This window comes from Littorina saxatilis, linkage group LG7, assembly GCF_037325665.1.
Source record: "Littorina saxatilis isolate snail1 linkage group LG7, US_GU_Lsax_2.0, whole genome shotgun sequence".
Lineage (NCBI taxonomy): Eukaryota > Metazoa > Mollusca > Gastropoda > Littorinimorpha > Littorinidae > Littorina > Littorina saxatilis.
This window is the reverse complement of record NC_090251.1, coordinates 46,521,729-46,537,191: the sequence shown is the minus strand read 5'-3', so window position 1 is coordinate 46,537,191 and position 15,463 is coordinate 46,521,729. Positions and strand designations below refer to the sequence as shown.

The 15,463-nt window shown below is 41.7% G+C and overlaps 1 protein-coding gene across 1 annotated transcript; it reads left to right on the top strand.

Annotated features, from left to right (window-relative positions):
- Positions 1–130: 130 nt before the first annotated feature.
- LOC138971621 (uncharacterized) lies at positions 131–15,139 on the top strand. The gene is made up of 6 exons (XM_070344398.1): positions 131–251; positions 6,536–6,677; positions 7,329–7,460; positions 8,344–8,469; positions 8,941–9,101; positions 11,012–15,139. Exons 2-6 carry the CDS (start codon positions 6,549–6,551, stop codon positions 11,106–11,108), a joined length of 645 nt encoding a protein of 214 aa, XP_070200499.1. The 5' UTR covers positions 131–251; positions 6,536–6,548; the 3' UTR covers positions 11,109–15,139.
- Positions 15,140–15,463: the final 324 nt, after the last annotated feature.

Here is a 15,463-nt window from a genome sequence, read left to right as displayed (position 1 = left end):
AAGTGTAATATAAGCAAAAACTGAATCAATAAATGTTCTATGAAAATGTTTGGGTGATGGAGCTTTTTCTCCTCGGATATTTTTCAAAGCCAATTCTCGCTATTTCTCGTTTGTGTTGCTCAACACTCCATTTACCGGTTGGCGAGATTTTACGAGAACATACTTGCCGGCAAGCACGCTGTTTTCACTTCGAATGCAGACGGGGAAGACCAAATTTGTTCAAATATTTGTAACGGATTCCTTGTGGAAAGGTGAGAATGTGTATATTGGATGTTAAGATAATGTCTGATTATCTACGGAGGGTATGCATGTTGAAATCGGGGTGAGAAGATCAGCTAACTAACTTTCTGTGTGAGTGGTCTGTTTACAAACAAAGCTAACTAGTAATAACTAATATGTTGTAACGTCAGGTTTCTGTTTGATTGGGATTTTTCAACGGAGATTCACGCAATATTTCATGACATAAGGAAAGCTTAGAGGTACAGTTGCGAAGTGCTGTGGTCACTAAGATCCTAGTTTGCTTGGCAAGTTAAAAGTGTTGCAGTGTTCTGTCTTGATGATTATTATGATTTTTCGTGTACTAGTTTAGGCTGTAATGCAGGGAGAGGGGAGGGGGGGAGGGGGTGGTATGTCACCAGTGTGTTAGTCTACGCAAGAATGTCTAGCCTAAATTCGTCTGCCACTAAATTCATCTGCCAGATTGTTTTCTCATGTGTGTGCTGCCTATGTCGGTATGTTTACCTCATGGAGTCATTATACCTGTGTTACTGTCAGTGTGCCTCAATTATTTACTTATTTAGAATATTTAGAGTTACACAGACACAACCACCTCATATATATGTCAAGCGCCATTTGCTGATCAGCGCGATCTTAAGATGGCGCAGAACCATATGACGATCTGCAGAAAGCGTGCCCATCTCGAGATGGGCGCGCCATCTATGGATTATTTCCAAAAATGAATAGAGCTGCGCGATCTTAAGATTTTGCAAACCAAGCAAGAATTGCGCCATCTGCCGATCACTCGGAAACACACATACTTATTACTAAAAGGGTCCAGACAAAGACGAAAGCTCAACTGCAGGTGACTTATTTTGCATTCATGAACAGAATATATTAATAGCGATATTTTAGAGTTCACATTGGGTTATTTTGTCATTTCTTCATTGAGACTGTAGCGGGAGAGCCCTATACTAGCTCAGAGTTGCAGGTACTCAGTGACCCCACCTTCCTTCTAGTCACCCCCACCTTTCCTGTAGATACCCCCATCCCCTCCCTTACAGCCAGCCCACAGCGATCACAGAAGATTAGTACCGAGTCTTTGAGAGACTATAAAAGAGGCCGGCTCTGCGAGTCTCGTCAGTCAGCGCTGAATAAGTGCTTGCTCTCTTTCCCTCGTCTTTTTCTCTCTCTTTCTTACACGCTGCACAAGTGTGTACTCTGTCTCTGTTTCGTAGTTCGTTTTGTCTCTCAGCGTTGAACAAATGCTGTGTGTTTTGCTTGATCGTTGTCTCTCAGCGTTGAACAAATGCTGTGTGTTTTGCTTGATCGTTGTCTCTCAGCGTTGCATTTAAATGCTGAACGTTTGCATGTTCGTTCCGTCTTTCAGTGTTGAGTATACGTATTGTTGCCGTGTCTGTCTTGTGTGTGAAACAGAGCCAGCAGGAACGAGATAGGCATACATAAGAAAGGAGCCGTAGGTGTTAGTTATTAATCGGAGTTAGGGTAAACGCTAGGTAAAGTTAAGGATTGTTTGGTGCTTTGTTTGATGGGTTTGTTTACTTGCTTTTCATGTAATATAGTGTAAAATAAAACCTTGTAACTGTTTCCTATGAGTTATGGTGAACATCACTGTACGTACGAGAGGTGAGCGTGAACATGCGTGTGTCGGTGAACGAACGTAAGTGTGTGAGCTTGCTTTCGTGTCATGTATTGTAACTTCTGCCTCTCCTTGACTGTTGTCCTGTAAACATGTGTTGTTAAAACTGTACTGTACGTGGCAAACTCTAACATCCAAAACACATATCACAATATTTATGTAACACACAGTCTAGATTACTAAGAAACACACAGGGTTTCCTCTGAATACCGAGGTCGGCTAGTATTGTAGGCACATGTATTGAACACAACGCGAGGCATAGACTAGACTGATTGTCTGTGACAACAATTTTCAAAATATTCAGCCAATTGATTGTAAAAACCGACTGCAATTGCTGAAGAAGGATCAGGAGAACGCAAGTGTCAATTGTCTAATCTTTTGACTGCTTATTGGTCAGTCTTAGATCTTTTATCGCATTTATAACACAACCAGTTGGAAGCTTCCAGGTCCTCCTTTCCGATGGTGAGACAGTCTGCGTGATACCATTCACTGCAAGAGTCACAATGGACCATGAGTGTGCCAGTGTCTATTCCACGACAAGAACAGAAGATATCCACTGTAATGCTGTGCAATATTTTGGGGGTCCTTGTCCGGGTTGACGTCGGGAAGGGAGCCATCTGTTTGAACGGAGGGATTGTACGAGGTGACTTCTAGGTTCCACGAAAGCAATGGTCGTCGGATCTTGCTGATGAAGGAGAGCCGTGATGAATCCCAGGGCATACACACCACAGTCATGCGAATTGGTTTGGGCCTGTACGTTCATAACGTTGATGGCAAGTTTTTAGGCAGGGGAATGGTTGTACCGGGCAATCAGGTTAGTGGTTGTCTTGGAAGGCTTAGACCGCAGAGAATCGTACACAGCTACAGTGTCAGAGGCTTGGTCGATGGAAGAGATGGCGATCCAGTGGTTATCACCGACATGGAGTATCTGGGCATACTCCGATGTTGGCAAATCAAAACTGAAGTTCTGCTGCAGGACGGTGTCTTGTAGGCCCTCTACATCTGGGAATAATGCTCTCAGGGAACGTGATGCTGCTGACATGTGATTGTCATTTAACCAGACTGTCGGATCATTTAACATCATGATGTCGTTTGCAGTCATGATGTTGCATTGCACAGTTGAAGCTGGAACGGATGCTGGCGGCTCAATGTTGTTGCATGTTCTGCTGCCATGGCAATGTGTAGAACAGGCAATGTTTTTTTTCCGACATGGACAACGAGCAGTAGTGCATGCCGTGGTGCATTTACAGGAATTTCTAGTGAACTTGTTGACTGGGTTGGTGCGGTTGGCTGCCTCACGGAGCGAGATGGGGGTATTGTCGACGATAGTCACAGCTCCAGTGAAGTGTTGGAGGTCGCCCGCCCTAAGTGCTGTTTTCAACAGCCCAAAGGCTGTCCCGACAGTGTAAGTTGGTTGCTTGGAACCGTTGACTTTAACTACTCGGCCTGGTATGCGTGGTAAATCAGTTGCTGATCTGTCTATCTTTGGCACGGCAATGGAGACTGGGTCACCAACATTGAAGACTTCAACCATAATGCGTCGTCTCTTGTTGTACTGCGATGACATTTTACCTGCAGCACTGATTGTCGCCTCATGGGCCTTTCGACGAACTGCCTCGCGCCTCACAGCCTTAAGAGACTGCGACTTCAGGGAAGGCTGTGGTGGTTCTAGCAAAGGTTCTGGAGAAGACTGGGGTGGTTCAGGCATGGGCTCTGGAGAAGGCTTAGGTGGTTCAGGCATTGTAGGCTCTGGAGAAGACTGGGGTGGTTCTGGCAAAGGTTCTGGAGAAGACTGGGGTGGTTCAGGCATAGGCTCTGGAGAAGACTGGGGTGGTTCAGGCATAGGCTCTGGAGAAGACTGGGGTGGTTCTGGCAAAGGTTCTGGAGATGTTTCTTGTTTGGACAGTACAGCGGTAGAATTTGTGGTCTCCATGGATGGCTGTTCATTTTGCTCGCAGGATGGCTGCAGATCTTCTTCGTTGATAATATGTTCCGTGGCCCCAGGGAAGAGGGGAGCTGGTGATGTACAACCAAACACCAAGTGATATGGAGTGTCTTTGATTGTTTCGTGGTGCTGACTGTTGAGCGTGAACATGATCTCAGGTAACCATGCAGACCACGGATAGACTTCAGCGTCATCGAGTCCCTGTTCGGCCTTCATAGATGCTAACTTCTTCTCAACTTCCTGGTTGCCACGCTCGACAAGGCCCTGTGACTGTGAGTGACGAGGGCGGCCATTGACAAAGGTCACATCTCTGTTCCACACCTTCAGGAGGGCATGCATCACCTGGTTCACGAACTCCCGGCCATTGTCACTGTGGAATATGCGTGGTGAACCCAAGTAGGCCAAAACTCGTTCAGCAAACATCTTTGATACTTCGTCTGCTGATTTGGTAGCCAATGGAAATAAAATATGGAACTTGGTGAAGTGATCCATGAAGTGGGCTATGTAGTGGTAGGTTCCATCTGGGCAGTGTCGCATGTCTATGAATTCTTGCCATGAAAGGTCCTTCAATGATTGGCTGCAACGGAGGCTTGGTGATCTGTGACTGGGCTAACTGGCAGGTGGCCGGACACGTCTTACAAAATGTCTGTATATTATAAGCACGCGTGATTCCGTAGTAATGGCGCTGTACAAATTCCATGACTTTCTTGTGGCGTCAGTGTTTCAGCTCATCAACATGCACCTGTTTGGTAACATCATATAACTGGTCGGCATGAACAACGCGCAGATGACGAGTGGCTCCCTCTATTTTTGATGCAGCTGGATTAGTCGGGACAACAAGTGCATCAACGAGTTGGAGTTGAAGTGCTGGAATATCAACTATGCCAAATTCCTTTGTTTTTGAAATGCGCACCAACAGGATCACGAGGGTTCTTCAAGTGTGCCACTGTGGCAGAGTACTTTTCTTGGTAAGGACCAGTGATCGTTTTGAAGACAAAATTGTCTCAAGTTGATCCTTGCATAACTCTGTGTGACGATCCATGGTCTATGCAGTGTACACAAAGAGAGTATCACTGATGTGAAGATTCAGGGCTACGTGTAAACGTAACTTCAATTCAACTCTTTGAGCGCAGTTAAAAAAATGTCACTTTTAATTCAGGAACAATCGTTGCCACGAACAATCAGCGTGAATTATTCCGTGAGCGCAGTTCAGCGCACAGAACTCTATATTAGACAGAAGGGACAAGCGCCTCTTCGGTATGTTCCGGCACTGAATTTCCGTACGAGTGTGTATGTGTGTTTGTTTGTAAAGGTGTGTATGTCCGTCTGTCTACGTGCGTGTGTGTGTTTGTTTCTGTGTAAGAGAGAGAGAGAGAGAGACTAGAGAGAGAGAGAGAATGTGTATGTGCGTGAGTTTGTGTGTAGGGCCTATGTTTGTGTGTGAATGAGTGTCACGGTGTCTGTGTGTGCGTGTGGGGTGTGTGTGTGTTTGAGAGAGAGAGAGAGACAAGACAAGACAAAATCTTTATTATCGAGGGTAATAGATAAGCAAGAATATTGCTTTTTTACATTCAGCCCTCGCCCTTATTTAGGGTCAACAAGAACAGAAAACAATATAATCAAATAACGACTCGGAGAGAAAGAGAGAGAGAGAGAGAGACTCGAGAGAGAGAGAGAGATTGCATCTGATTGCTTGGTTCTAGTTGGTTCTATTTAAACTCGACGAGTCATTGTTTTGCTTATCTTAAGATTGCGCAGAACCATGTGACGATCGATTGCCGTCCAAAACGGCTGGGCCCATCTCGAGATGGGCGCGCTTTCTGCGGATCGTCATATGGTTCTGCGCCATCTTAAGATCGTGCTGATCGGCAAATGGCGCTTGACATATAGACCAGCAGACCACACAAAATAAACATATGGAAGTTCATTAATGTAACCGTGTGCCCCCCCTTCTCTCAAAACTCAAACAATCAAAACAAGCTGACACAGGTTAAATTAATAGGTTCATTAATTTCCAAATGATGTTGTTGGGAAATGTGTGGGAAACGGGGGTTCAGATTCAATAAAAAAAACTTCTTCAATATATATTCTACTCTCTAAAAGTCTACTCTAAGACTACAACAGACCAAAACAATACTCTAGATCCCCACTCCAGAACTATACTCTAGATCCCCACTCTAGAACTATACTCTAGAACTATACTCTAGATCCCCACTCTAGAACTATACTCCAGAACTATACTCTAGAACTATACTCCAGAACTATACTCTAGAACTACACTCTAGATCCCCAATCTAGGACTATAATCTAAAAAACAAGAGACCCGATGAAACTCTAATCTAAAAAACAAAACCTAAAGAATCCAATCTAACGAACCCTGTCGCACATTCCGCCCAATCTGTAAGACACAGAATGCACGCCGTCAGCATATATATGAACAACTCAAGCAATCGCTTGCGGCTTTGTGGCAGGCGGAAGGAAAAATCAGCCAGATAAGTTTTTGTTATTGTTTGTCTGTGCACTTAAATTAAAAGACCGTTGGGTCGATATATTTGTGAATGTATTGTTTTGTCAATAACAAACGTTCCAACAACCTACCTTTCTTGTTTTTGTATTCTGAATTTTGGAACGTTGGCAGTCTCTTTGTTTTTGGATTCACTGAAGGTTGTTCACAGCGGAATCTCATAGTCATAGTCTTTATTTGTTTCTTTTAGACAGGAGTTGACAATGCCGCTATTTGGTTACCCAGTGGCCAACGGCATGGCACATCCTGTGATGGCTCCCGAGGTACCAAGAGCAAAACGCAAGATATGGGAGGAACAGGAGTGCAACATGGATATGGTGGAAATGGAGGATGTAAGTTGAATGTACTAGTAGGAAAATGACATGGTTTTAAGCTGTGACTGGCAGGTGGGTGCTTAAAATCTTAAATTGACCCATACAAATTACCGTCAGAGAGTCAAAGAGCGCATTGACTCTTGAGATTACGTACCACTGCATAACTGTTGTATTTGACATTTAAGCGCATGCACACACACACAATTTGGCAGTATGATGCAGTGGCAAATTGTATGCCCAGATGGCACCAGATTGGGCCATTTAGCTGAATTGGACTACATAAAATGTCTGGTTGGCATTAATGGCAAGCTGCTGAACCACCCTGGCATGCTTGGCGCTTCACATCTTCAACTATGTCCCATCAGACTTTGGTTGACAGAGTCAGATGACCCATAGTCTAAACCTCCCAGGCTGAGCCCTAGAGGGATTTAGTCATTTTAAAGTTTTTAGTTATGACAGCTTTTGGTTGTACTTGTAACTTGTATTGACTTGTAAGTAATTCAGCTTAAACTATACACTATTTTGTTTTTTAGTCAAATGCAAATGTTACAGTAAAAAAATTAAAAAAAATACAACAGAAAACAAAGTTAGAACTTATTGTGTATAGATTTTATCTGTGAATTATGATGATAAAATGTGTCTTACATGGTGTGTTGATTTTGCTTTCAGGGTGACTGTCCAGCCAAACGCCATTGCAAAGAAATTTTCCCTGATCCTGCAGGGGATAATGGAATTGTGGTGCAACATGGACAAGTACATCAGTTTGTTTTTCCACACACTCCACCCTCTCCATTATGGCAGGTGTGTGTAGCATTGAGTCACCCAGTCAAAATGTCCAGGCCATGCATGCAGTTGTACATGGGTGTCAGTTCAGAAAGTTTGCGTAGATATGTTTCATTTGCCTTGCACTTCATTCTGTCATCCAAGTGAATTAAATGTTTACAGCAGTATCTAATCACCAGTTAACCAAGTTAAGCTTCTTATTTTGGAAATAGGCATGGAAATGCAGGCTAAGGTGCATCAGGTAGTGGAGAAATGAAGTTTACTCAAATTAATGGCAGCTGAATTAGCGCTATGAATTGTGCATGGCCATTGATGCAAAGATTGCTACCAGAAGTACATTAATTCGAAGTAGTTAACGACAATTGCATGCAGTCAACTCTACCCTTTGATTAATTCAATTTTCAATACATCACTCAAAGTCTTTGGAATAGAGAAAAATGTATGGAATACAAGAATTTAGAGATCAGAAAATAAAGAAAAATGTGAAAAATTAAAAAAGAAATTGGAATGCTTTTGTCTGCTAAGAGATTGTAAGATCATATACCTGTGTTGCTACAAATATGAATGCTGTAGTATTCATTATACTAAATGAGAAACAGCAGATTATATATATATATGTGGTAAATGTTTTACCTAAGACCACAGCTGCTTAGAAATGGAAATGCTTGGGACTGAGAGTGGAAGTATGTTTTTGGGCTCTCTTGTTTCATTATCCAGAGAGCGAGGTACTCCGTGCATCTGGCTCATCTTTATATCTGATCTTCAAGCCATTAATGGAGGTCAAATCAGAACAAAACTTGAGAGAGAAAAATCAGAGCCACATTGTCTAAAGGCAAAGTTTCTTGATTTTGAACATTCTTAATTTTCATGACTGTACTGGTATTTGTGGTTTTCTTTTCAGGCAAAGCTACCCCCACAGATGCAGGATGATCTACACGGATGCATGAAGGACATTGCAGGTGCAACATATCCAGTACCTTTGTCACTGCCACAGAGACCCGTTACCCCACCTAGACAGATCATGCAGGTAGGCTTCAAGGTATTTTCCTTCACAGGTAGACTATCTCATCAATCGTGACAGATCTGTTCAGCTTTTTACACAGGAGTAAAGCTATGACACATATAGGTAACTGGTAAGGTTAGCAACCAAACATTGACATCATCAGTTCATAGTCAGAGCCGATTCCGAGTTACCATCCCTTCGTCAAGGTAGACAAACCATAGTGATAGTGTTGACATGAATACAAAATAAATGTGATTCATATGGTGTTTGAAACATTGATCGTCACTCCATTCGTGGAAATCACTCTAGTTCTCTCTCTCTCTTTCTGTGAATTGCAGCGGCGATATGCTTCTGTTTTCAAAACGTAAACTGTTTTTGTTATTTATTTTTTACATTGTAAAAACCAAATCACTGGTTATACAATTCAATTATCCATCCATCTCTCTCTTTCTGTGATTAATTTTGCTATGAATGTCATTCTTTTTTCTGTTCAAGCCACCTGTGATGACAGTTTCTCCGATGATGTTGGACGGAGAGACGTATAACCGAATGTCTGAAGTTGACCTCAATCTGTGCATCAGCAGCATGGACTCTGACTGCTGTCCTGATCCGTCCCAGTACCAACACAGCCTGGAGTTCTGCAGTACACCTTGCTCGTAAGTCAACCTCGCTGTGCTGTGCGGAAACACGGCACATCCCTCGCTAGTCATTGGTTCCTTCATTGTTTGTCTGCCGTTTTGCAAGAAATGGGTGTGCACGTTAAAGATCCCACGATTGACAAAAGGGTCTTTCCTGGCAAAATTGCTTAGGCACAGTTAATAATTGTCTACCTGTACCCGTGTGACTTGGAATAATAGGCCGTGAAAGGTAAATATGCGCCGAAATGGCTGCAATCTACTGGCCGTATAAAATTTCATCTCACACGGCATCACTGCAGAGCGCCTAGAACTGTACCCACGGAATATGCGCGATATAAGACTCATTGATTGATTGATTGAACTCTTCAACAACTCATACATACCTGTCAAGAGTTATTTCCGAAAATCGTCTATTGCTGGTGGTGCCTGGTCTAGCTCCAGGCTATGATTGGCAAAATGTGCACACACAATAGACAATCTTCGGAAATTAAATCTTTCAAGGTTTTAATGTGATGTAGAACACTTTTATCACTTGGGACGGGAGCAATAGCCTAGCGTCTTCAGACGTCATCCTTCTGCGGAAGGTGGTAGGTTCAGGGTTGGAATCACGGCTGTGTCTGGTGGTTAACCCTTTTCCCCCATAGCGTCCAGTACAGCATGCGTGAGCTCCCCATATGCAGATCCCTGATTCACTCACTGTACACACATGGGTGCAACTCTGCCGGCTACACGCCGGCAGCCGGTTTTTGGTTTCATCGGCTGCCGATGTTTTTGTTCCAGGAGAGGTTTTTTTGGCATTTTGAATACTAAAAAAGCTTGGACCCCAACTTTTGCCGGTTTTTGGAATTTTCCAGGTTGCACCCATGTACACACACACCTATGATGCATATCTGTTTTCAATTTCTACTGGCTTTTTGCGACGTTTGAGCATGAATAATTTTGGAACACCAAAATGAGTCAATGGTGGAGATTTTTACGATCTCCCAGGTCAACTCATGTGCAAACCTGCTTATGCCTTATAGTTATACCCCTACATGTGTACATGTCTGTAATCCATGTCAGAGTTTGGCGGGTTATAGAAACACATAAATACCCAGCATGCATCCCCCAAAATGGAGTATAGCTGCCTAAATGGGGGTGGAGGGGAGACAGTCATACACGCCATAGCTCAATCGTGCAAAAAACACAAGGCAAGGCAAGCATTTCAATTCCCGGAAAGAGTTATTTCTTGGATTTGTGTTTTTAGAATAAACTTCAGACAGGTAGCACAGAGAGAAAGAAAAAGAGTGGAACTGGGAATAGTGTGCTCCATGCATTTGAAAATGTTCAGTTTGTTTTCTGATGGGCTTGTTCTGTGTTTTTGATATCTTGGAAAATGCTCTAACCTGCGTCCTGTTCCAACCATTTTCTTTCCCAGCTGATATACAAAGATATACATACTTTCTCTTTGTCACGTTTGTGTCAATGTGTGTGCATGATTTTGGATTTGTAAATTCAATTGTCAGTACTGAGGACCTACCAGATGTTTTAGAATCTAATTGGTGGACCTATACTTTGCCCCAGCCATGATAATGGGCGGTTCTGGTGAGGTTATGCCCCCTCTTTCTTTCGGCTGGTAACTGGCGCCACCTCGCGGCAAGATCACACGAGAAAGAAAGAAAAAACTTGCATTGGTCCCAAATAGCATATCGGTTTGATAACAGTTTGTGTGTAAGTCGTGCATTTTATACGGTAAACAGACAATGGTCGGTTCTGGTGAGGTTATGCCCCTTCTTTCTTTCGGCTGGTAACTGGCGCCACCTCGCGGCAAGATCACAGGAGTTGTTTCGCGTTATCATCCCAGAAGCACTCATTAGAATGCAGCGAAGTGTTTCTTCGTGTAATGAGATAAAGGGAAGTAAAAGATGTTACAATGTGTTGTGTTGCAGGGGAGGTGTTCGCAGCCCTGTCTCCAATGATATACGGTGCTCTTGTAGAGCTTGGGACAAGAAAGACGTGGTCCCCTACCACTCCGATTACTACTGAGTCTCTGCCATTGTGTCAGTAGAATGGTTATGTGCATGTTGAAGGTTGATTTGTTTGCCGCTTTCTGTTCTGAGAGGCAGGTTTGTGTACAGTGTTTGCTAAGGTTGTTTATTCTATTCTTGTTGTAACTATAAGGTTTCTTCTGAGTGAGGCAGCAGTATATTTCATTTCGGTTTTTTTTTTCATTTTCGTTTTCATTTCTTTATTGTCCCATCGCTGGGAAATTCGTGTTGCTTCCTCCCAGTGGAAAGCTAGCAGCAACAGAGTTGCGCTACTCAGGTGTATGCAGGTGTAATCAGCCACCTGCACTTATGGCAGAATGACCAAGGTCTTTTACGAGCCACAGTGGTAACACAGGGGTGACATGGATACCGTCTCTGAGTCTGCACATAAAGTTGACCCGTGTCCGTCCCGGCTCGTATTCGAACCTGCGACCCTAGGATCACAAGTCCAGTGCCCTACCAACTGAGCTACCAGGACCCCAGTTATCAGATGATTAGTAAAGCAAAACTATCAGATTGTTGTAACTGTGTTGATGTAAAGATACAATGATTTTTGTTGTTCATTGTTTATTGTTGATATTGTTTCTCCTTCAATGAGATCTGTAAATGCATGTAGTCGTAGAAATTATGTATATGTGTGCTGTGGTGCTTGCATGCGTGGTTGGTTGTTGGTATGTGTACATATACGGAGAGAAAAATCTAATTTTAACAGCTGTACTGTACATACTTTTAGGAAAAGAAGACAAACCTAAAACTTGAGAAAAGGATCTTGCATTGGTATTTGTTATTGTGTTTGCTTTTTGTTTCTGTTTTTTTGTTTAAAGTTATCATAGTTTATATTTCAACTATACACCTGAAGAGTTTTTACATATCTTTAGTTAAAGGCACAATAAGCCTCCTGTAAACCATCACAGATACTGTCAGGCTTTTACATACAGTATAAACACCCTTTCATAAAAACACTCACCGCTTGAGAACATCCTAGGTGCCCTCCGTAAAGAGCGAGCAATTTTCAAAGAATTTATTTTTGTGTGGTTTATCTTACCCCTGAGCCATCGTGAACGTGTGTGATCCAGTTTCCCTTTTTCACTCACATGCGAAGCAAAAGTGAGTCTATGTACTCACCCGAGTCGTCCGTCCGGCCGGCCGGCCGGCCGTCCAGAAAACTTTAACGTTGAATATTTCTTGGACACTATTCAGTCTATCAGTACCAAATTTGGCAAGATGGTGTATGATGACAAGGCCCCAAAAAAAATACATAGCATCTTGACCTTGCTTCAAGGTCAAGGTCGCAGGGGCCATAAATGTTGTCTAAAAAACAGCTATTTTTCACATTTTTCCCATTTTCTCTGAAGTTTTTGAGATTGAATACCTCACCTATATATGATATATAGGGCAAAGTAAGCCCCATCTTTTGATACTAGTTTGGTTTACCTTGCTTCAAGGTCAAGGTCACAGGAGCTCTTCAAAGTTGGATTGTATACATATTTTGAAGTGACCTTGACCCTGAACTATGGAAGATAACTGTTTCAAACTTAAAAATTATGTGGGGCACATGTTATGCTTTCATCATGAGACACATTTGGTCCCATATGATCAAGGTCAAGGTCACTTTGACCCTTATGAAATGTGACCAAAATAAGGTAGTGAACCACTAAAAGTGACCATATCTCATGGTAGAAAGAGCCAATAAGCACCATTGTACTTCCTATGTCTTGAATTAACAGCTTTGTGTTGCATGACCTTGGATGACCTTGACCTTGGGTCAAGGTCACATGTATTTTGGTAGGAAAAATGTGTAAAGCAGAAGGTCAAGCATGTGAGTCGTATGGGCTTTGCCCTTCTTGTTCACAATGTAGTCGTCAGTTTGTAATTTGAATGCGACTCGCTGTGAGCTTATCTGCAATAGCATGTTATTAAGTACCTCTGACTATGCACGAAACAAACGGCTGTGGTTCACAAGATCTCTAGCGTTGGCTTTTGACTGTTCAGAGGAACTGGTGATAGACATAAACCGTCGTCTGCTATGAGAACCACGACCTTGCATGACCCTACTTCCAGGCTTTTCTTTTTTCAAACTTTCAAAACTTCGAATTGTACTGATCTTGTCTTGATGAAAAAATAATTCTTTTTTGATTTAAGAATGTTTGTGTAACAAGCTGTCAATTTATTATTTAGATTTTAAAAGTTAGGTCTAGTGCCAAAACACACCACGGTCCGATTGTCTCTGACACAATCCGCAAAATTAATTCTTTGAAAATTGCTCGCTCTTTACGTAGGGCACCTAGGATGTTCCCGTTTGGTGAGCGTTCAAATGGAAGGGTGTTTGTACTGTGTGTAAAAGCCTGACAGTATCTGTGATGGTTTACGGGAGGCTTACTGTGCCTTTAATATATTGTTTAACATGTTGTAGTAAGGCAGCAGACTGAAGAAAGGAAACCTTTGGCAGTGGCTGATTTTTTTTATTGAATTTTGCATTAATTTGAAAAGACTGACACTTCAGATCATTGACATATATTTTTTTAGTTTACCGGTATATATCTAATGTACTACGGCAAGTGATCTCACATTCTGTCATTAACTTTACCATATTTATTTTGTTAACACATTTTTAAGAGCTGAAGTTTTCATAAATGTTGTGCGTTTGATGAAGAAGTGTGACTTTCTGAGCTCAATTAGTTTTTGATAATATACGATTTTTGGAAATAACTCCGTCGGGTTTGCTTGTGTTGTGGAAGAGTTACCTTTTCTTGCAAAACGGCAGACAAAGAAACATGTGGAGACATGCACGTATTTCGATCACACCCCTCGCTAGTGATTGGTCTCTTCATTGGGTTGTCTGCCATTTTGCAAGAAAAGGTCACTCTCCCACAAACCTGACAGTTATTTTCAGAATTCGTCTACTGGATGTTCAGTTTATGATTTTAACTTTATGTTTGGTTGAATGTTTTTTTTATGTGATCAGAAGTTATTGTTATGTTAATAGTTAATGAACTGCCTATTCTTTTGTTGTTGTTGCTATAGTTATATTGTTTTATGATACAATATTTTGTGCAAAGATGCTCACACAATTTTCATTCTCTTACATTCAATGACAGTTTTGGATTTGTAGCCGATTACTTTTTGGCTCACGTAAGTGTAGCCTATGCGATCATAACTTTGTCTGTCTGTGCGTTTGTGCGTGTGTGTGTGTGCGTGCGTGCGTGTGTGTGTATGTCTGTGGTAGAAACTCTAACATTTGAAGACGTCACATTACATTGACGTCACATTATGACGTAAGAGGGTTAGACGTCACGCAAAGGAAGTACTGAAAGTCTCGGTCATTATTATTTTGAGCGCGCCGAGACTAGTTGGCAGTCGTGTCCTGTAAGTAGGCTACATGCAGACAGACAGATCTAGATCTAGTGTCTCGCTTTCTTGCACAGTTTCACCTATGCTCTTTCTGTGTGTGTGTGTGTGTGTGTGTGTGTGTGTGTGTGTGTGTATGTGTGACGGAGTGATTGAGTTTGTGTTACTGTTTGTCGATTTCTTACGTGAGCCTTGATGGCTTCGCCTCTTGTTCATGTTCAGTTAGTCCATGTCATTTTTAAATTTCATTTCTTTAAAAAAAAAAAAAAGTAATATAAGCACAAATATTTCTTTACAAGATGTTTCACTTTTCTTTCATGTTTAAAATATTAGTTGAAAAGACAGGGTTTCTGGTGTCAAGACAAATGTGACAGATGCTGAAGTGAAATGGGGACATATTTCGTCCAAAATCTTCTGCTGTGATAAAGTTGTGCAGAAAAGTGAATATGTTACACATGTTCTCAGCTTTATATATCTTCAAACTTTACAGCATTAAACATGATTTTTTTTTCTTCTACCTTGCATCAAGGTATGAAACATATGTAGCATGTTGAGACTTTTTTTTATTATCAATATAGAGCTAACAAACATATGTGAAAAGTAAACCCATGAACTTACAAGCAACTTTTTACATACAATTCTTTTTTTTAAACACTTTGCACAGCAGCCAAAGTTGGCACAGAGGCCTTTTTATTTTTATTTTATTTTTTAAAGAGACGTATATTATGTACTGCATAGTATAGCATTGACTCACTTTCATTGAAGGGGAAAATGATTATAAAAGTGTATATGGAATATCACTGACCTTTTGCTTTATGAAGAATATTAGAGAATAAATCTTCTCTGACTTTTTTCTTTGAGATATTTGTATAATCTCCCAGGGTTTGTTTTATTCAAAACTTTAAAACCACATCCCAATTTGTTTAGTCTGTATGTTGACTGTGGTGCGACATTTGTATGTTCATAGATGTCTGAGCGTGTCCATCCCATCACATAATATAAGAA

Coding starts and splice junctions, on each gene's coding strand:
- LOC138971621 (XM_070344398.1), top strand. CDS start 6,549: ATGCCGCTATTTGGTTACCCAGTGGCCAACGGCATGGCACATCCTGTG. Junction 6,678..7,328: donor ATATGGTGGAAATGGAGGAT/GTAAGTTGAATG, acceptor TTTTGCTTTCAG/GGTGACTGTCCAGCCAAACG. Junction 7,461..8,343: donor CACCCTCTCCATTATGGCAG/GTGTGTGTAGCA, acceptor TTTTCTTTTCAG/GCAAAGCTACCCCCACAGAT.